General features: G+C 37.5%; 1 protein-coding gene across 2 annotated transcripts in view; it reads right to left on the bottom strand.

Annotated features, from left to right (window-relative positions):
- The window catches only part of SEPSECS (Sep (O-phosphoserine) tRNA:Sec (selenocysteine) tRNA synthase), a 43,502-nt gene that overhangs the window by 9,098 nt on the left and 12,594 nt on the right, over positions 1 to 21,810 (bottom strand). For both annotated transcript variants that reach the window (XR_007477214.1, XM_004266203.4), the window contains exons 7-10: positions 17,649 to 17,778; positions 17,425 to 17,516; positions 4,298 to 4,391; positions 1,216 to 1,306 (exon numbers count right to left, since the gene is read on the bottom strand). Coding sequence is in view for 1 of the 2 variants with exons in the window: in XM_004266203.4 (XP_004266251.1) it covers positions 1,216 to 1,306; positions 4,298 to 4,391; positions 17,425 to 17,516; positions 17,649 to 17,778 (407 nt within the window). In the remaining variant the exon portion in view is untranslated. The remainder of the gene's footprint in view (positions 1 to 1,215; positions 1,307 to 4,297; positions 4,392 to 17,424; positions 17,517 to 17,648; positions 17,779 to 21,810) is intronic.

Here is a 21,810-nt window from a genome sequence, read left to right as displayed (position 1 = left end):
ACTTCACATAGGAAGTACTACCTGATGCTTATCGTTTACTTATCTTCTATTAAAGAGCTATAAGCTCTAGGAATCAAAAACACCTTTACATCTTCAAAAAGGTAAAAAGAAAGTTATTTCTGTTTTTGTATCAAATACCAGAATCTGATTTCACATATACACACTTCAATGGAATATTTAAGTTTGTAGATCAAACCACTTTGATCAACTGCCGTGTATCGCCTCAAGTAATCAATAGACTAGAATTACATCTATCTGATCACATTATGCAATGGAGGGTTTTAAAGCCAAGATCCAGCAGAAATTACATAACTGCTTACAGTGGGTTGATGGTCAGCAATCATTAAATTCAGCAACGGTACATGCATTTTTAAAGCTTGATTTCACTGTTATACTTGATATAAGCAGATTTCTAACAGTACTCTTTTTTTTTTTAAGAACTCAATTAAGATCAACCTAAACATAAAGACAAATAGTGGCAACACTAAAAAGCAAGGCCAAGAAAACCATTTTAGAAGTGTCAAAACTATGCTGCATATAGATATAGCTCATCAAGGTAAAAGGCGAATTAATCTAAGATGTTTTTCCTTTTAAAAAGTTGTTCTTTGATGTGAAATCTCTAACCTCTGGTAGTCAGAGAGAAATTCTTTAGCAGGAGCACGTAAAGAAGAGTACTTAGAGCAAGGTACTTTTCAAGTCATTTTTCTCTGACCTCATCAAACATAAAATGAAAAATGAAATTCATCTTAAGCTATGTATATATAGAAGCAAAAAGTAGATTTTTCAAAGGCAGTACTTAGACAAGAATTGCATAGCGTTTTCAGTTTGGGAAATGGACTTTTCCTTAAAAACATTTTCACTTAAACTTAGTAATGAAGACAACTTATTTCTAACACCATAATGTGACACCACTGAAGATAATCTAATAAAGGAAAATAAAGACAAAAATTTGTACAGAGGGGTAATGAACTTTGTTTTTATATGTCTATTAAAGCAAACAAGATTCATATCTTTCCTGTGACTATTTCACGTTCCACAGGTGACTGACTGTGTGACAGCCTTGCAGATCCTCTACCTCATCATTCTTTTCCTCCACGATGAATTCTCAGGTGCAGTTCAGCACATACTTGGGGGACTTATTGTTAAAGAAAGGTGCTTTATTAGAGTTAATTTTGAAAAGTGAAATAAATCTAATCCTCTTTTAAACATACTTACCTGGCTCCAGAAACCTGTCTGGTAAAAAGCATGGAGCCAAGCCGAGTGACAGCTTTGTCACAGTGTTTATCTAGTGTTTTAAGCGTCATAGCTGAAAAAGAAAAAAGTATTCCAGTGAGCCTTGGTTCACCAGCACAAAACCACTTAAGAAACAATCAATCACAGAGACATCACTTTTTTTATTGTGCTAATAAACATGTAACATAAAATTTACCATCTTACCCAATTTTTAGGTATACAGTTCAGTGGTATTAAATACATTCAATCTCGTTACACAACGATCATCACCATCCATCCCCATAACTTTATCTTATAAAACTGACACTCTATACCTATTAAACAATAATTCCCCATTTTCCCCTCCCCCTGGCAACCAGCATTACACTTTCTGTCTATGATTTTGAGTACTCTAAGTACCTCATATCAGTGGAATCATACAGCATTTGTCTTTTTGTGACTGTCTTATTTCATGGAGATATCACTTTTTATTCATTGTCACATGGCACCATTTCACTTTAATGCATTTAATAAATTATAGTAAGGATTTGTTTCCATATCAGATAAAAATATGTTAACATAAACATGCTCAGAATCAGAAGAGAATTTCCATATCACCCTTCCAAAAAGTGAATTTTCCAATTACATAAATGGAACAATGACATGGATAATATGACTTACTATACTAGATACTTTACAAATATAATCTCAACCATTTTTAACAACTTTGTATGTGAGGGATCATTATCTCTACTTATAGACAGGGAAAAGGAAGTTAGAGGCTAGTACATGGCAGAACTGGGATTCAAATCATACCGTATCACCTTCTATAATATCTACATAGATTATAAACCAACAAAGGACTGATTGGGGTGATTTTATTATCTATCAGTGGCCAAATGGTTTTCCAAGGAAGCCCATTCCTGAAAAAGGCTTCAATTACAAATTATTATTTCCTTACTTTCCTCAGATATACATGAAATAGGAACCATATTATACTATATATATTCACAAATTAAAAGGGGTAATCATGAAGTTTAAAAGTTAGTTAAATGCATAAAAGTCAACATTCTTTTTATCCTGTTTAGTAGTTCTTGTACTACATGACAGAATGAAATGATCATAAATACAGATTTCTCTAACACAGGCATACTCAAGAAAATAAATAATAACAGCATTAAAAATTATAAGAATATCTTTAATGTTATGGTGTTTTGTTAACTGGTAGAAATTTTAAAATATTTATATAGAGTCCTTATCAGTGACCAAGTTATTTTGGTGAGAAGCAAGAGTTAAAAGTATTATTTTCCATATATTCAGTATAACACTTAACATAGATTTGAATTCCTTCAGCGTATAGGTTTTATATTAGAAATACATTACAGCATATTGTCACCTTATCTTTGATAAAGGAGGCAGGAATGTACAGTGGAGAAAGGACAGCCTCTTCAATAAGTGGTGCTGGGAAAACTGGACAGGTACGTGTAAAAGTATGAGATTAGATCACTCCCTAACCCCATACACAAAAATAAGCTCAAAATGGATTAAAGACCTAAATGTAAGGCCAGAAACTATCAAACTCTTAGAGGAAAACATAGGCAGAACACTCTATGACATAAATCACAGCAAGATCCTTTCTGACCCACCTCCTAGAGAAATGGAAATAAAAACAAAAGTAAACAAATGGGACCTAATGAAACTTCAAATCTTTTGCACAGCAAGGGAAACCATAAACAAGACCAAAAGACAACCCTCAGAATGGGAGAAAATATTTGCAAATGAAGCAACTGACAAAGGATTAATCTCCAAAATTTATAAGCAGCTCATGCAGCTCAATAACAAAAAAACAAACAACCCAATCCAAAAATGGGCAGAAGACCTTGGAACTCCAATGGCACAATCGGTTAGCGTGCGGTACTTATACAAAAATGGGCAGAAGACCTAAATAGACATTTCTCCAAAGAAGATACACAGACTGCCAACAAACCCATGAAAGAATGCTCAACATCAGTCATCATTAGAGAAATGCAAATCAAAACTACAATATCATCTCACACCAGTCAGAATGGCCATCATCAAAAAATCTAGAAGCAATAAATGCTGGAGAGGGTGTGGACAAAAGGGAACACTCTCGCACTGCTGGTGGGAATGTGAATTGGTACAGCCACTATGGAGAACAGTATGGAGGTTCCTTAAAAAACTACAAATAGAACTACCATATGACCCAGCAATCCCACTACTGGGCATATACCCTGAGAAAACCATAATTCAAAAAGAGTCATGTACCAAAATGTCCATTGCAGCTCTATTTACAATAGCCTGAAGATGGAAACAACCTAAGTGTCCATCATCGGATGAATGGATAAAGAAGATGTGGCACATATATACAATGGAATATTATTCATCCATAAAAAGAAACGAAATTGAGCTATTTGTAATGAGGTGGATAGACCTAGAGTCTGTCATACAGAGTGAAGTAAGTCAGAAAGAGAAAGACAAATACCGTATGCTAACACATATATATGGAATTTAAGGAAAAAAAACCGTCATGAAGAACCTAGGAGTAAGACAGGAATAAAGACACAGACCTACTAGAGAATGGACTTGAGGATATGGGGAGGGGGAAGGGTAAGCTGTGACAAAGCGAGAGAGAGGCATGGACATATAAACACTACCAAATGTAAGGTAGATAGCTAGTGGGAAGCAGCCGCATATCACAGGGAGATCAGCTCCGTGCTTTTGGACCACCTAGAGGGGTGGGACAGGGAGGGTGGGAGGGAGGGAGACACAAGAGGGAAGAAATATGGGAACATATGTATATGTATAACTGATTCACTTTGCTATAAAGCAGAAACTAACACCACTGTAAAGCAATTATACTCCAATAAAGATGTTAAAAAAAAAAAGAAATACATTACAGCATTTATAAAGGCTGACTAAACTTTTAAAATGTACAAATTAGCACTGTAATGAAATTAGAAACATCACTGTAACCAGAAAGAATTCATACTCTTTCTAGAAACACCAGCTTCCCACTGGGGATGGTTCAGAAGTACAATTTTTTTTTTTTAAGAAAAAAAATTACCTAAAGATATGGGATTGTGAGGTGTATGCAACACTCTTTCATTGTAGGCTTCTGACAGCTTCTTTAGTTGGTTGGACAAATATGAAAACATTTCCTGCAACAACAAAATGTTACATTTAAAGAAAATCAAATAAATACTCATTGCAGCTTGCTAGATTTAATAAAACAACCCTGATTGGTGTACAGTCTATGCTGTAAATTAACTCCTTCATATGCCCTAGGAGCAATTCTTTTCCTTTGCCACAATATAGAAAGATTTAAAGCTGTCAGAATTATCAGAAACCACAGGATTTAAAGGTAAAGAACCAGCACATTTCCTGCTCTGGGGCTATCACATATCTATCACAAATCCTCCAGGGCTACCACTCTAGTCCAAGCAGCCATTAACCTCTCCCCTGGACCACAGCAATAGATTCTAAATGACTTCTCTGCCTACTTTCCCACCCCTCCAGACAGAGGCCACAGTGGTCTCTCAAAAACATGAATCAGATCATGTCCCTCCCAATGACTTCCTCCTGTAAGTGTTAAAAAAATCAAACTCTTCATCCACGTGATACACCCCAGCCAACACACCCAACTCAGTGACAGTCATTCCCTCCACTCACTATATGCTGGCCACATCAGCCTCCTTTCCAATCCCTGAACATGTCAGAACCTTTGTGCCTGTTTCCCCTGGACTTGGAAAGCTCTTCTCCCAGATGATTCCAAGAGTGGTCCCTTTTGTCACAACGTAAGGAGACCTTTCTTTATTACTTCCCTGTTAAAGTAGCTCTCCGACTCTGCCCACCCCCAACTCCCAATCTCCCTCCAACACCATTACCTATTTTGGTTCCTTCACTATACTTATCACAGTCTGAAATTTCTCTTTAATTCGCTTAAATAAATATTGCCTATGACTACCTATTAGAATGGAAAAACTCCTTGAAAGCGGGGACTTTCTATCTTCTTCACTACTGCTTTCCTAACAGCAAGAAAAACGTGCCAGACTTTTAGTATGTGCCAGACTTAGGAAGAGGCAGTTTAAAAATGTACTTCCTTTAAATATTATAAACTTAAAATTAACAATTCCCTTAACTCAATTAAAAGAACACAGCATCTAAAAACTAAAAACTGTATTCTTGATCCTACTCTGAAAAATAGTGCATACCCAGTAGTAAAAAATAAAAATACATATATTTTACAAGTACAAAATCTCATGTGCACGTGTATGTGAGAATTTAATAAACCTACCAATAAATATTAAGTTGGCAACTGTTTGACCTAAAATTGTATTTTCTTCTCCTAGTAAGCACTTTAAAAGTGTTGAAACGAAAATCTGCCCAAGTGAGTCTGCAGCTGAACAAAACCCATTTGCACTGACCTCCTCCAGCCACAGTCAAAACATAAAAACTCTAATGATGCACCTAAGAGCCAAGGGCCAACAGAGTACCCAAGTGGAGACAGGAGGAAATGATACTTCAACTTCAAAGGCCACATAAGCGGCTTCAGTTCTCTCTAAGGTGAGGGTTGGATAGTCTGATCCCACAGTGAGACCCAGAGTAGCTTTTTCATTTCTAAAGTACGTAGTAGATGACTAACTCCAGCTTTTGTTAGGTAAAGATTTTAAAAAGAGGGAAATTCTTACCAGGTTTATGAATCATTAATGAGTCTCCTTAAGACCACAAACATTTTTATCCTTGTCAACACAGTATATTTTATATTCTGAACTAAAAAAACTTTAATAGTCATTCTTAAATTTTTAGGATATTTTATAAGATCAATTCTCAGCATGCCAGAATGATGAAATCTTAGATCACTAAAATGTACTGATTCTTTTTATATTCAAAAAGTTAACGCCCACATCTGTCATACTGAATGAAGCTATAAGTAAACATACTGTTATATGTAATAAGTCTTTCTCTTTTGTCATTAAAAAAAGTGTATAGAAATCCTTAAGGATGCATATGTTATCACCACTTGCAGAAACAGAAAAAAGAGTAGGCATCTTTTCTTAGACATATAAAGATTTCCTGGCCCCTCCTTCTTAAACTAATATTGATGTTCACTTCAGAAGGTGAAACAATAAGAAAATCAAATGAAATTTAAAAATCAAGAGTTTTTCCTGCAACTGAAACAATTCATAATCTTTTAGTACCACACCAGAGTTAATGAAGAGTAGAATTCCTAGGTTTCATTTATATTTTCATCTACTATGAAGTAACTAGGTCATAATTTAAATGCTCAGTGTTGGGAATTCCTTGGCAGTCCAGTGGTTAGGACTTGGCACTTTCACTGCCGAAGGCCCAGGTTCAATCTGGTCGGAGATCTAAGATCCCACGAGCCACATGGCGAGGCCAAAAATAAAATAAAATAAAATAAATGCTCAGCGTTGTTTAAAAAAGAAAAAAGGAGTCACACATTTTAACTTAGATATTAACTGTTGATTCTTCTTCATTATATTATACACCAAAGTCTTAATCTGCATCTAATTCTTACTCTCAAATTCATTAACCTCTCATAAGCAGAAACAAATCTGATAACCAGAAAATGCCTTTTACAGACCCCTACATTTTCCCCCCAAAAACAAAAAAACTTATTTCAATTGTGAGGGCCAATTTAGAATATTATTCTATCTAGTCATGGCTGCCACAATAATCACCAATGCAGTTACACTTGTAGTGTGAAAGGAACCTGATGAGTAGTTAATTCGTCCTTAATTTGTACTTAGCTATTTCTTAAAAAGAAAAAAAAAAAGAAATGTTTCCTCAGTAACACCCCTAGAGGGTGCTTTTAAATTTACTAATGCATACGTGGCTATTAAAAAACAAATTTTCCCAATGTTAAATTTCAATATTTAACAAATTAGTTCTAACCAGTTCTATCAATGACTTGCTAATGCCACTACGACTGTAGCTAACATTAGGATAAAAATCTTCAGACTAAACGTAATACTAACTCAATCACATATCACTAGTAAATGGGAGTAAACAAAAAAGAATATATTAGTGAGTCAAGTTCACATCCATCCGCAAATATTTTTAGTATCTCTACTCCATATAAAGTGTTATGATAGGTAATCCAATAAGCAAAGCAGTTTACAATATCTTAAAGCTCAATGTACTGAATCCTACAGTATTTCTCATATTAAGGTCCTAAATGCTCTCCCATTGATATCACTACATTTTAAAAATATCATTTAAGAGACTGTACCACTATTTCCTACACTATTTCCTACACTAATACTTAGCTAAGCAGTTTTTATCTGATATATCAAAGGTACTCCAGAACCTGCACTATTTTTTGCTACAGTTAGATCTATAACTGACATTTATTATAAAATACTTCCGTAAAGGGAGAAATTTATAAGCACCCCAAGTAAATGTATACAGAAAGATCTTACTTAAAAGAAATGAAATATTATTGATTTTCTATGTCTCTTGTGCTGTATTTAACTTAATTTTAAGAGACTCTTCACTAGAGATAAACTGAACTGTATACCTGAATGCTAATGTCAGCTACATTTCTAGAAAAAAAATATAAAACCTTTACACCATAATTCAAGATGTTAATGGAAGAGAAGCTGAATTATATTAAGCATTATCTTTCGTATAGTCTTTTGCAAATTGATTTGCAGTTGTGAAGCCCAGCATCTAGCTTATCCCTTCCCATAACCCAAAGATGTGCATAATTCACTAAATTCTAAAGAAAAAGGTCTTATGCTTATACTGCTTCATATTACAGGATAAGATAAAAGAGAACTTCACATATTATTACAATATGCCTCATAAGGTGGGTAATACAAAAAAAAGGAAACATAACAAGTAGTCTGGTATTTCATTGATAACATGGAAGGTTGGATGGACAACGGACTGTTGGTATGTATCCACACACACAGATGTCCTTAAGTGAAGACAACGGTACTAAATGAGGGATGCTGCTATCTATAACCGTGGCCAGGCCACAGCGTCCAGGCATACTCCTTGCATCACAGGCTAAAGCACTGCTTTCAAACTCTTCTGTTGAAGCCCCATATCCAGGCCTGAAATCTGACACTTTTGTTGAGATTCAACTACTCTAGTTTCAGGGCTGCAAATCTTCTAAGTTCCCAAACTTAGCTTTATTATAGGATATTGTTTGAAACTGTATGTCTTATGTTCTCCAAGTTTCAGCTAACAAATTCCAGCCACAGGAGCAGCCAGTCCTCTGTCATTCCTCTTCTGAGCTTGTCCAGTTCAGCAGATAGTTGCAACAATGAATGATTATCTGCCTGCCCTGTTCAGCAAAGCACTCTTCTAAAAGTAAAGCTAAGCAGAATTATAATGATCTTCTCCAGAACCAAATGTGAAGAATGAACATCTAAGACTGATCTTTCCTTCTGCATAGAGCAACTCAAAGAAATAATTTCTTCAATTTTCACCCCTTTTCTTAAAGGCCTCTTCAGTTAAACTTCCTGGTCACTTCTCCTCTCAATGAAGCAGATGTGTTGATCAGGAAGGGGCTAAGAGCAAAGAGGTTCAATTCACACCCAGAGTTCCACTCTCTTTGATCCTTTCACCCTTCAAAAAAAAAAAAGGCTTGAGAAGGAATGGCTTCAAGCTGAGTTCTTGTCTTCCTCTACTGTGAAAAAGATAAAGCCTTTTTGGAAGATGTAGAGCTAGATGAAATAAACTAAAAATATCATTGTGGTGAATAAGGGCAAGGAATAAAAAAAAAAATCCTAAGTTGTCTTTTAACACTCCTTTTTTAGTAGGCAATAACACCAATAATATAAAGAGGAGCTCTCAGTGATGGTATATAAATAGCTCTGGCTGGAGCAAAATAGCTTTGCCTCAGCTTCTCCAGAGCTAAACCAATAAACTATCACGATTAAATTTTCACAGTTCAAAAGCAAGTCCATTTAAACAAAAGAGGCCTTTACTTCTGCAACAAATCCAATAAAAAAACAATACTTATGCTACATATATGCAATTATGGTTTATGGAGGACATCCACATTTTTCAACAAAAATACTTTCTTGTTGAATGAAGTTGTTAAAAAGCAAACTCTATGCTCTTACAATGATAGCGTTCTCAAAGTTCTCAAATGAGCATTTTTATACTCTGACAATTACTACTATAGATAGTCTCTGTTCTAAATAAATTCTATACAAAGAATTTTAAATAAAACCAATGAATACATTAGAGCCTTTGGGGTTTTACACACCTCCACTAGATAAGAATAGAGGTGAGGAGATTATCATTTTTATGGCTCAAATGCTTAGCACACAGCAGGTAAACACTTCCACAACAGTGGATGGGTGACTGGAAGCAGTGGCAAGAGTGGGAAGACAGAAAGTGCAGAGGCTTTAGCATCACCTAGACTTGGGTTCTGGCACTTATATGTGCTCCTTGGGTAAGTATACTTGTTCTAGCCTCAATTTCATCTGTAAAATGGGGATAACACCTACCTCAGAAACTGGCTCTGAGTAGTACATGAAATGAATAATGAATTCATTATAATGAAAATAATGAATTCATTATAATGAATATAATGAACCTAGCAGAATTCCTGGCATACAGCAGACATCCATAAAAATATTAGTTTCCTACCCACCTACTTTTCCCTTAGCCTAAAATAGTTTTCAGGTTGAAATAACTAACATTAGCTAGCAGGACTCCTACAGACACATGCTAATAACCTGCAGCTATAATCCTATTCTTGTCCTGTCCCTGTTCATTTCACTCTACAGTATCTAGATAAAGAAAAAGAACAAAGTTCTGGATGTTACAAAGCGAGTTACCGCTTGACATCTAAAATGGAGTCTAATTCATAACACTAAAAACATAAAATTTCCCCACAAAATATTTACCTGATGATTAATAAAGGACAAAGTCACAATGAAAAGCAGAGCTGGGCAGCCTACTCGATCCATTCACCAGCTGAGCTACATATTGCTGCAGGTCAGTCTCAAAGAAGGTGGATTTTCATTCTTGCTAAGCAAAATGTACACCTGCATGGGCCTTTGGTATCACCTAAAAGTAGCTGAAAATTTTAAAGTCAAACCCTAAATGTCAATGGTCAGAAGAAGCATGGCATAAAAGAAATTCTTAGATTCCAAATATATGACAGAACACCCCTAATATCAACAATTCCAAAATCCTTAGGGGTATGAAAAAGTACTTTTGGAAGAGGAGTATCCACTAGGGAGGAAGCCCTACTCCCAGAAGTACAGTGCCTGTTACATACAACAGGTAATCACCATTTTAACTTACTCTTTTTCACAAGTTTTCAACTATATCCATATGGAGAAATGTCTCTATAAGAACATCTAAGTCACAATGGAAGTCAGTATCAAAATGTTATTTACCTTCTGCCTAATTTTATAGAAAGATACTTATTCTGTGTAAAGCAAGAAAAGACTGTACAACAGTGGACCTGTGTGTTCCCAAATGCCCTGCATTAGTTCATTCTATGAACATCTGATGAGCGTCTACTACATAACAAGCAAAGGATGCTAAGAATAAAGGGATCAATCGGCAAACTCCAAAGTAGTCAGTAATCTACTAGACTACCCAAAATCAAGCATCAAGTTTCACTTCAGACACCTGATGGTAATTTTTTAGGGATGTGCATTCAAACAGTCAGTTTAATTTGCTAATTAAATAAGTTTACTACCAAATTACTCAAGACTTATATTAGTTTATATAGCAAATATTTTATATTATTAGCTATTATTATTTACAGTTTCAATTCAAGAAGAAAACAGGAAAAACTAAATAGTATGTTTATTTGATATTATAATAACAGCATATAAAAATTTAAAAAATTTGCATCTATATAATAAAGTATAGTTTTAAAATGTCTAACTTAAAACTCTGTGTAATGGTTTTATTGTTTGAACTACATATTCTATTTATTTAGTTTAAAAATGAAATTTTAGCCAAACCTGCAGACTGATCAATATAAGGTAAAAAGTAGCTACGGTATAAGAAAAGATTATAACTATGACAACTAAAAATACCAGAAATAAATAGAAAACTAACAAGTTATATTTTCAAGCTTTGATATTTGCAGTATTTGTGCAGTTCACCTCAAACTCTATGAAATATTATCTATGTGTAAGTATTAAAATGCTATGATATATTCCTCTCCAAGTTTCTGTTACAGATACAAGCGACCTGTGCCCCAAAATAATGGGTTTTAAACTTGGGTGTGCAGGGAAGTTTGGTTGAAATGCAGTGTCTAAGCCCCCCTCCAGACCTACAGAACCTGAACTTACCCTAAAGGAAAGTGATCTAAATCACAAAATCTCCAATAATTGCACAATACTTTGCTTTCCAGACTCAGTCTAAAATACCCTTTAAGAATTCTACACTTACGCTAGTCATCAATTCTAGCCTACAATTAAACCATGGGGGCCACTTAATCAGTGCACGAGTTGCATTTTCATAGGATAGATGTCACTTCTTCTAGTGACACTTGACCCTGTGAGAGCTGGGCTAGGTGCCCCAGCTAAGGTTAGGTGATATATGCTCTCATATACTCTGCTTGTTCTTTCATAACTCTCATCAGACTTGTAATTATTTATTTAATATGTAGATTTCCCCGACTACAATTTCCTTAAGGGTAACGACTATGTCAGTCTTGTTTGTAAATTTAACCTTAGGGCCTATGCATAAACATTTCTTTGCTTGAATGAATGAACGAGCAGGGGCCAATGCTGCTCAGGTAATGTGGGACCAGACCACAAAGGATCACGATGGATCATAATGGGAGGCTAAGGAGTTTGGACTTTGTCTTACAGGCAACCAAAACCCAAAGCGGAATAACTTGAAGAAAGGTGCATTTTTAGAATATAATCTTTTTTTTTTTGGGGGGGTCACGCTGAGCGGCTTGTGGGATCTTAGTTCCCTGACCTGGGATTGAATGTGCGCCCTCGGCAGTGATAGTGCACAGTCTTAACCACTGGACCAAAAGGGACTTCCCCATTTTAAGAATATATATAACCTGGCACTGCTCTACAACATGACAAATTAGAGTAGACCAAGACTGGGGATCAGGAGAAGAGTTAGTAAGTTATTGTAACCATCCAGGTGTGATATGGTAAGGGCTTTAGTTAGGGAGTTGTGGCAGGGACAATTGAAAAGAAGAAATCAATGTTTGAAACATTATGAAGGGTATAAGAGGAATCAAAAGTATCAGCATTAGACAAACTATTATATACAGAATGGATAAACAACAAGGTCCTACTGTATAGCACAAGGAACTATATTCAATATCCTATAATAAACCATAATGGAAAAAATATGAAAAAGAATATATGTATAACTGAATCACTTTGCTGCACATCAGAAACTAATATAACATTGTAAGTTAAGTATACGTCAATGGAAAAAAAAAAAAGAAGTATCAGCATTAGAAATCTAGTTTAAAACGAAAGAGGTAATTTATTGGTCATATAACAGCCAGTTCTACAAGCAGGTAAGGCTGGATCCAGAGACTCAAATGACTCTCAGTTCTGTTTTCCCTCTTATGTTCTCTACTCTAAAGAAGGCTTCCTTGGCATGGCCAGAAATATGGTGGCTGAGAGTCTTAAGATTACATCCTTACAGTTTACTATCTGCAAAGCAACAGACACAACATCTCTAAATGAACTATCATATCTGCTGGAAGGACTCTATCTCCACATGTCCACCTGCGAACGAGGCTAGCCAGATCACATGCCCACCCCTAAGAAAGAGGAGAAGGGACCCTGTGATTGACAGTCTCACCAGGACCACCTGGTGTCAGAGAGGGAGTTCCCCAGCAACAGTGGTTCTGCACAAGCAAATAGTGTATATCTAAAATACAACTGAGCTTTCTTGGCCAAAGCTGCTAAATGTATTATTGCTTTTGCATCCTCTGGATATTAGTAGACCGAGGTCTTCAGATTTATAGCTATTTAAAGTAGCTACATTGCTACCAAACTACATTATTTACCTATATAAAAAAAAAAGTACAGTTTAGAGGTTTTAAGAGAGAGGATCAGAAGCCCAACTGCCTAGATTTAAACCCATGCCCCACAATTTACCTCATACATATTACTTCTCTGTCACTACGTTTCCTGTGAAAATGAGGATAACACTTCACAGGGCTGCTGTGAGGATTAAATGAATACATGACAAAGTGCTTCAAGGAGAGCCTGCCACATGGTAAGTGCTCAATATTAGGGGCTATAACTTCATATATATACATAAGTGTATCTACACATATATGGTATCTGCTAGATAACACAAGCCCTGCATTGAAAGACTATGTTAAGAATGATTTTTACATGAAACTTTTCTACCCAGTAGTCAAACCTTAGTGCTCACTCTACCTGACCTATCAGTGGCACTGGGCAATCACACTTCCCTCCTTGATACACTTCCTTCACTTGGCTTCTAGGACTCCACGCTCTTGCTCTCCCTCCTTCTCAGTCTCCTTTTCTGGTCTCTTTCCTTCTCCCAGACCTCTTAATGTTGGAGTGCCCCAGAGCTCAGTCCTCACACTTCTTTTCTGTTTAGACTCATTCTCTTAAAATCTCAGCTAATCTCTTAGCCAATTAACTCCCCCAATTTTTTATGTCCAGCTCAGCTCTCTCTCTTAACACCAGACTCGTATCGTGCTCCATACCTACATCTCTACCTAGACATCAGAGGACATCCTGATTTCAACTTTGTCTGAAACTGAACTCTTGGCCTTCCCCTCCAACCCATGGGCTTCCCCATCTCAGTTAATGGCTCTTCCATTCTTCCAAATGCTCAGGTCAAAAATCTCAGAATTATTCTTGATGTCTCTCTTTCACTCACAATACATTCATCTGGAATTCCTGTTGGCTCAATCTTCAAAAGAGAGCTAGAATCCAACCACTTCCATCACCTCCACTGGCACCATCTAGATCCAAGTCAACATCACTTCTTGATTTCTGCAAAAGCTCAACTTCTACCCTTGTCCCCCTAATTTATTCTCAACACGGTAACCAGAGCGATCCTTCAACCAGAGGATCCTTCAAGGATCCTTTATGTCTTTCCTGATATAAATCAGATCACGTTACTCCTCTATTCAAAACCCTCCAATGGTTCTCTATCTATCTCACTCAGAATATGAGGCAAAGACCTTATATGGCCTAGAAAGCCCTACATGACCGGCCCACCCCCATTACCATCCTGACTTCAACTCTCACAGCTCTCCTTGATCACGCTGCTCCAACCATACTGGCCTCTTCTCTGCTTCTCAAACGCACTGACTCGACCCTGATTCCTGGTACTGGCTTTTTACCTGAAACACTCTTCTTCATCATACATGTATACTCCCTCAAACTTCTTCAAGTCAACTCAAATATGTTCTCAACGAGGCCTGCACTAACCACATTTAAAAAATCAATCCTCACCACTTCCCCCCACACATCATCCCCAACCCCCCCTTGTTTTACTTTATTCTTTTCTTCCACAGCACTTTCGGCTTTATAATTTATGTATTAAACATTTATATTTTATGTGATTTGTTTATTGCTGGTGTCCTCCATATGAAATGCAAGCTCCATAAGAGCAGGTATCTTTGTCTATTTTATTGATTGCTCTATCAATATTATGTGCCTGACACATAACAGATGCTCAACAGATACTTAGTAAATTAAGTATTTACTCAATGAAACTTATCCTACACTCAACTTTACCTACTTTGAGTTTCAAAGAAACACACTAGTCCATACTGTAGACCATGCTACTTTAAATGGGCTTGTCATTGTTCAGATGGGGGGTGGGAGGGGTCAAAACAGCTTAATAGGGGTGGAAATGGATAGGAGGTACCATGAAACTGAAGAGACCATCATCTTAAAATTTTCAAACTTAAAAAAGTTTGATTTATAAATTACCCATATGATTTGTGCTGGATTACTAAATCACAGGCCAATTCCCATGATTATAATGCTCAAGGCCCAGAAAGTAGCTGTTTTATTTCAGGAAATATTCTACAATCTTTTAGAACTAGAAGTGGCCTGAGATAGCAACTGTTTCTTTCACAAGTAATGAAATAAAATCTGTGAGTTCAAGAACCTTTTCCATAGGGAAACAACTAGTGATAGGAGAGCTAAGACTCACTGACATCGGATACAACTCAACTCTCATACAGAGAGATGATGGCTTTCCGCATCTATAAACAGTCTTCATCTGTCATACGGAGAAGGGCCCTTGAAAGATTCTGCTGAGGTTTTCTCCTGGCCAGGACAAGATGATTACTTCTTGGAGTTTATCAAACTGGAGTGTTAGTCTAATCATTTAAAATTTCTTTTCAGGCATAATTTACATATAGTACAATTTCAGGTGTCCACTTTTACGAATTTTGACAAACATATACAGTCATGAAACTACTCCCACTATCAAGATACAAAACATTTCACTGCCATTAATAGTCCCCTCCCCCAACCCAAGCCTCTAGCGTCCAGTGATCTTTTCTCTGTCCTGATGTTTTTTTGCCTTTTCCAGGATGGCATATAAATAAACCATATAATATGTAGCCTTTCAAGCCAGGCTTATTTCATTTAGTGTAATGCATCTGAGAGTTGTTACAGTATTGCATATATCAGTAGTTTGTTCCTTTTTATTGCTAAGTATGTACATACCACAGTTTGTTCATACCCCAGATGATGGACACTTGAGTTGTTTCCAGGTTTTGGCAATTATGAATAAAATCACCATGAACATTCACATAAAGGTTTTTGTACAGATACAAATTTTCATTTCTCTTGAGTAAACAGCTAAGAGTGGGACAGCTAGTTTATGTGGTAAGTAAATGTTTATAAGGAACTGCCAAAGTGTTTTCCAAAGTTGCTGTACCATGTTGCATTCCTATCAGCAACATCTGAGAGTTCTACTTGCTTGACATCCTTGCCAGTGTTGTCTGTTTTCATTGTTTGTTTGTTTAATATTAGCCCTTTTCCTAGGTGTGTAGTGGTATCTCACTGTGGTTTTAATCTGCATTCCCCTAATGACTGAGGTTGAGCATCTTTTCCTATATCACGTAAATCTTAAGAGATGTCCTAACAATGGAAAGTAAATAATTACCTTCCTATGCATTGAATTAGTGGGGAGAAAGGGACTAGGGTAAAACAGGGCACAGAAAATGTTAAACTTCTGTTACACATTCATAAGGCTGTTGAGAGGATTCATCAGATGACGTACATGAAAATACTTTAAATATGTAAATTACTATTATAAATCTAAGGGACTGTAATTGCTACAAAGTGTTAGAAAGTTATACAGATACAAAAACTGCACCAGGGGCCTCTAGCTCTCCCAGATGGGAGATGAATAAAACATCTTAGTCTGATCTGCCCTACCAACATTGTCTGTCTACAATTTTGGAGTTGCCCCTGAATTAAGCTAGTTTTTAGTGCTGGAGACAAAGTCCAATTTTTTTTTTTTTTTTTTTTGCGGTACGCAGGCCTCTCACTGTTGTGGCCTCTCCCGTTGCGGAGCACAGGCTCCAGACACGCAGGCTCAGTGGCCATGGCTCACGGGCCTAGCTGCTCTGTGGCACGTGGGTTCTTCCCAGACTGGGGCACAAACCCATGTCCCCTGCATCGGCAGGCGGACTCTCAACCACTGCGCCACCAGGGAAGCCCACAAAGTCCTATTTTTAAGCACAAATGTCACTTTTCTTTTCATAATCAACACAATCAATGAGTTCAGCATTCTAATAATGCCAAGGGATGGACTTAGTATTTTAGAATGAGAAGCTGGCCAACATCTGACCTGGCTCTTCCTCCTGCAACTGACATGTCACACCTAAACAAATCTTCAGCCTTCCAAAACTAAAAAGAAAAAAATTTGTCCATTTGTCTTTTAAGAGCCTCTACCTATAAGTGATAAATGAATTAAATTTTACGGAAATAATAAGAATCCCTGATGCAGGAGTTTCTTAAGACAAAAACAAACACAAAAGCAAAAATCACTTTTCCAAGATTCCTCAGGATATCTGAATAGACAGGATAACAATGATTAATTAAAAACCATCCAGATCAAAGCAAATCCCCTAGGACTTTGCTAGGTATCTACATCCCAATGTGATAAACCAATAGACAAAAACACCAATACTTTGGAGTACTGTTTTAGTCAACGGTATTGTTTACACCTAACGGGAAAGCTTACCTTTCTTTCTTTTAATAGCTTCTTGTAGCCATTCGATCCAAGTGATAATAAAGTAATAAGGACATCTAAAGAAGGTGAAGCTGAAGCTCTTCCTGAAATAAGGATGATAAGTTACATTCAGAAGGGGAAAAAGCTTTGTAAATTAAGATTTATTACAGTAGCCTATGTACAAATGGATTTTTGTTTGTTAGTTACTTTTTCTGAAGAGCAGCTGATTTATTTACCTGGATACATCTTGCTTATTTCCTGAATGAAGGAATCATTAAAGCCAGCAATTATAGCGCCACCTACTGGAACCATAAAATTTTTGTCCAAGCTCTGAACGAAAGCGTCTATTCTACCAACCCGAGCCCCCTAGAATGGAATAAGATGTAGTATTACATATTTAGAAGAAGAGACAGCAACTGCTATTAATAAATACCATTAAAACAATGCAAAGAAACAAAAACCAGATGAAAGATTTTCATTTTCTTTGTACCGATGCCAGTAAAATATTTTTAAGCGTTAAACTGAGTTTTTAAATGCTGCTCCTTATAGGTGGAAGAGCACTTTATAGTTACAAGCTGCTTTCACACATAAATCATTTAATTTCACACCAAGCCTGTGAGGAAGGCAGAGTTTCAGTATCAGTTCAGGTGGGAACTACACTGAAACAGAACTTTTCACCTTAAAATTGAGTAAGAGAGAGTGAATTTCTCCCATGCCTTTCATCTGTGCTCTTCTATTTGACAATAAATAACAACAGTGGGTCCTACAACTATTAAGTAATTTTAAACACCCTCTGTGAGTTCACGAGTGGCCACCATAATCTAATGGACTGTAGCCACCCACGCTGCCAATCAATAAGTTATACATTAAGTGCCTCTCTTTGATGCTTGGATAATCTACTAACCTGCGTGACCACTTTAAGCAACAAGCTCTGCTCCTACCACCACTTGGATAATAAAGGAGAAAAGAAAAATTTTATTTTTAACTTCAACTAATGGAATTGTTTTGGCATACTCTTGGCATAAGAATTTCTACGTAAGAGTTTCTACATAACTTATGTTTCCTAATGTTATAATCTTAGATGATCTCATTCCACTGCAAATGAACTTCAAGTGAAAATCTAGTATTCTGGTGAAAGACGGAATACTTGCTAGAAATGTAAAACTAAGCTCTAGTCCCATGCGACATAGTCTATAACCTTCTGCCTAATGTGATTCAATTTCCTCCTCTTAAAAACTAAGATACTATCTAAACTTCAACTAAGATAGTTTTTTTCTTTATCTGTAGCCACAGATTTTCAATCTGTATTCACAATCTACATTCCTATTAATATTGTAACCCTATTTGACCTTCATCCTCCCACTTTATATCCACATCCATAGCTGAGGGAGAATAGAAGGAGCAGATAGAAGAGAACAGAAGTAGCCTAATCTAAGAGGCCAGATCCAGGCCATAGGTAGAAGCAGCAAAAGCAGAAAAGGGAAGGGGCACAGACAACTTCGGAGGCTATCGCATGATTGTTTAAATCTTAACCTTCCCCTGTCATTCTCCTTTCTAACTTCCTCATAAACTATGATCAGAGAAAATCTCACCTTATCACAGGAAAACAGAGAGAAGCATATGAGACTAATTGAATAAATAACTGAAAACCATGCAAAGTAGCACATAAAAATAAAGTGGAACAGTCAGAGTTGCCTTTTTATTAACACTTAAGTAGTGCCCAAGGTTTCCTGAGAGAAATCTGAACCTAAATTAGGAGGAGTACTAAGAGAGCAATCAGTGTACCAGACTTTGCTAGAACCCCTTCATCACTAAAACACAGAAGCATTCAAAGGGTAGCAAATTCTGTAGCAAGAAAACAAACAGGCTGGACCCGATCTCAGGAACGGTGTATAGACCTCATTCTCCACACTAAAGTCTGGGGCCATTAATGAGGAGGAGAGAAAAACACCAGAAGGCTGGAAGGGCTTAAACAGAATAGGAAACACAGGAGCATGTCCTATGAAGTAAACGGTTGCCATTTATCAGTTCATCCATTCACTCATTTATTCAGGGAACAAATATTTTGGGCACCTATCATCTGCCGAACATTGTTCCAGGTTCTGGGCATAGCAGCAGTGAATAAAACAGATCATTGTTCATATAATAATTACGGCCAAAATTTACTAAGAACTTGCTATGCATCAGGCACTGTTCTAAGCACTTTACATGCTTAACTCAGTTAACCCATGCAATAGCTATCTGGGCAGATGCCACAATAATAGCTATTCTACAGATGAGAAAATTAAGGCACAGTGAAATTAAAGTGACGTGCCCAAGGTCAGAAATGTAGTTAATAGCATAGCTGAGATTCAAATCCAGGCAGTTAAAGCACCTTACTGAAAGCCACCCAGGCAAAAACCTAGGTAGTCAGGATGAAGAGCCCATGTTTAAAAAATAAAATATTGGGCTCCCCTGGTGGCACAGTGGGTGAGAGTCCGCCTGCCGATGCAGGGGACACGGGCTCATGCCCCGGTCTGGAAAGATCCCACATGCCGCGGAGCGGCTGGGCCCGTGAGCCATGGCCGCTGAGCCTGCGCATCCGGAGCCTGTGCTCCGCAACGGGAGAGGCCACAACAGTGACAGGCCCGCGTACCGCAAAAAAAATAAATAAAAGTAAAATATTATTCCTATGGCACTTCCATCCTTCCAGCAACTCAGGCCAAAAGTCTTGGAGTCCCTGAATCCTCATTTCCTCGTTCCTTGCATCTGGTTCATCAGCATACCGTGTAAGATCGACTCTCAAAATACATCTGAATCCAACCATTTCTTAACACCTTAACAGCAACCACCCTGGCCATGCCACCAACGCATCTCATGTGGGCTACTGCAACAGCGTTCCCCGTTTGCCTTCCTACAGGCCATTCCCCACAGCGCAGCCGTCACACGTCACTCTCCTGCTCAAAACCCTCCAATGGCTGATGACCATACCAAGAATAAAATCTCAAATCTTTAACACACCTCAATTAACACACCTCACATTTCTTTACGACCACTGCTGCTCTCATTTGCCCTGGTCCGGCCACGCTGGCCTCTTGCTATTCTTCATGCATTCCAAGCACATCCCGGCCTCAATGTCTTGGCATTTGATGTTACCTTCTGTCTGGAATCTCTCCAGAGAGCTGCCCAGCTCACGGCTTCATAACACTTGGGGCTCTGCTCAAATGTTACTTCTCAGAGAGGACTTCCTGGATCACACCATCGGATACTCCTCCCCCACAAATACTAGAGCATTTATCAAGACCTGTCATCCTTATTGTTTACTGTCTGCTTCTGTTCCATGAGGATAAAGATTTTGTTGTATTTACTACTGCATCCCCAGTGCCTACCCTGCTGCCTGGCACATCCGTGGGAACCCTGCAAATATATGTTGAATGAACTGACAATTAGGTCTATGAATAACTAGTATAACACCTACTTCTCTCAAATTCTCAATAAACAAAAGTTGCTGCTTCCCACACTTGGGGAGCCTTACAATCCTTAATTCTATGTATTTTTGTGACTCTACTACAACCCTCTCTATTAACGTGTCCTCACATCCATATTCCATGAGTCTCCTAAATTAGTCAGTTTAGTATATGTCAGAAGTATAGGTTCTGCAAAGCTAATTTCCTGGGGACTACATATGCATATCAGAATGCTCTATATGCTCAGCATTGAGTCATTCTGGGACATTGCCCTAAAAAAAAAAAATTCTGAAACATTTTAGTTATACCTCTTTCTTCATTATTTGCTTGATTATTATAATACTATCTTCTCAAGAAAGCTTCCCAGTTTTAGTACTTTGATTTTTAGACGAAGATAAAGGGATTTGGAATCACACTGAACTATATGGGCCATTTTGCGGCTTGGGACCTTAGGCAAGTCACTTAATACTTCCGAGTTTGTTTCCTCACTTGTAGAACGGAAACAATGAGAAGTACACCTTAAACTGTTAGGATTAAGTTAATAAACTTTACAAGTCTAGCAGGGGGCTTCCCTGGTGGTGCAGTGGTTGAGAGTCCGCCTGCCGATGCAGGGGATGCAGGGGATACGGGTTCGTGCCCCGGTCCAGGAAGATCCCACATGCCGCAGAGCGGCTGGGCACGTGAGCCACGGCTGCTGGCCTGTGCATCTGGAGCCTGTGCTCCGCAATGGGAGAGGCCACAACAGTGAGAGGCCCGCGTACCGCAAAAAAAAAAAAAAAAAATCTAGCAGGATGCCTGACACATGGTGCGTATGGGTACTCAGTAAATGGTATGTACAACTGATAAAAACTACTGAGATAAATTAAAGCTAATTTTAATTTTTTAGAATGTCATGAAACAACTAGCACTGAATAAGACCCAAGTATTTATTTGGCTGAAAGCAATAGGGACA

The sequence above is a fragment of the Orcinus orca genome, chromosome 4 (assembly GCF_937001465.1).
Source record: "Orcinus orca chromosome 4, mOrcOrc1.1, whole genome shotgun sequence".
NCBI classification, from domain to species: domain Eukaryota; kingdom Metazoa; phylum Chordata; class Mammalia; order Artiodactyla; family Delphinidae; genus Orcinus; species Orcinus orca.
This window is presented reverse-complemented; position numbering and strand designations above follow the sequence as displayed.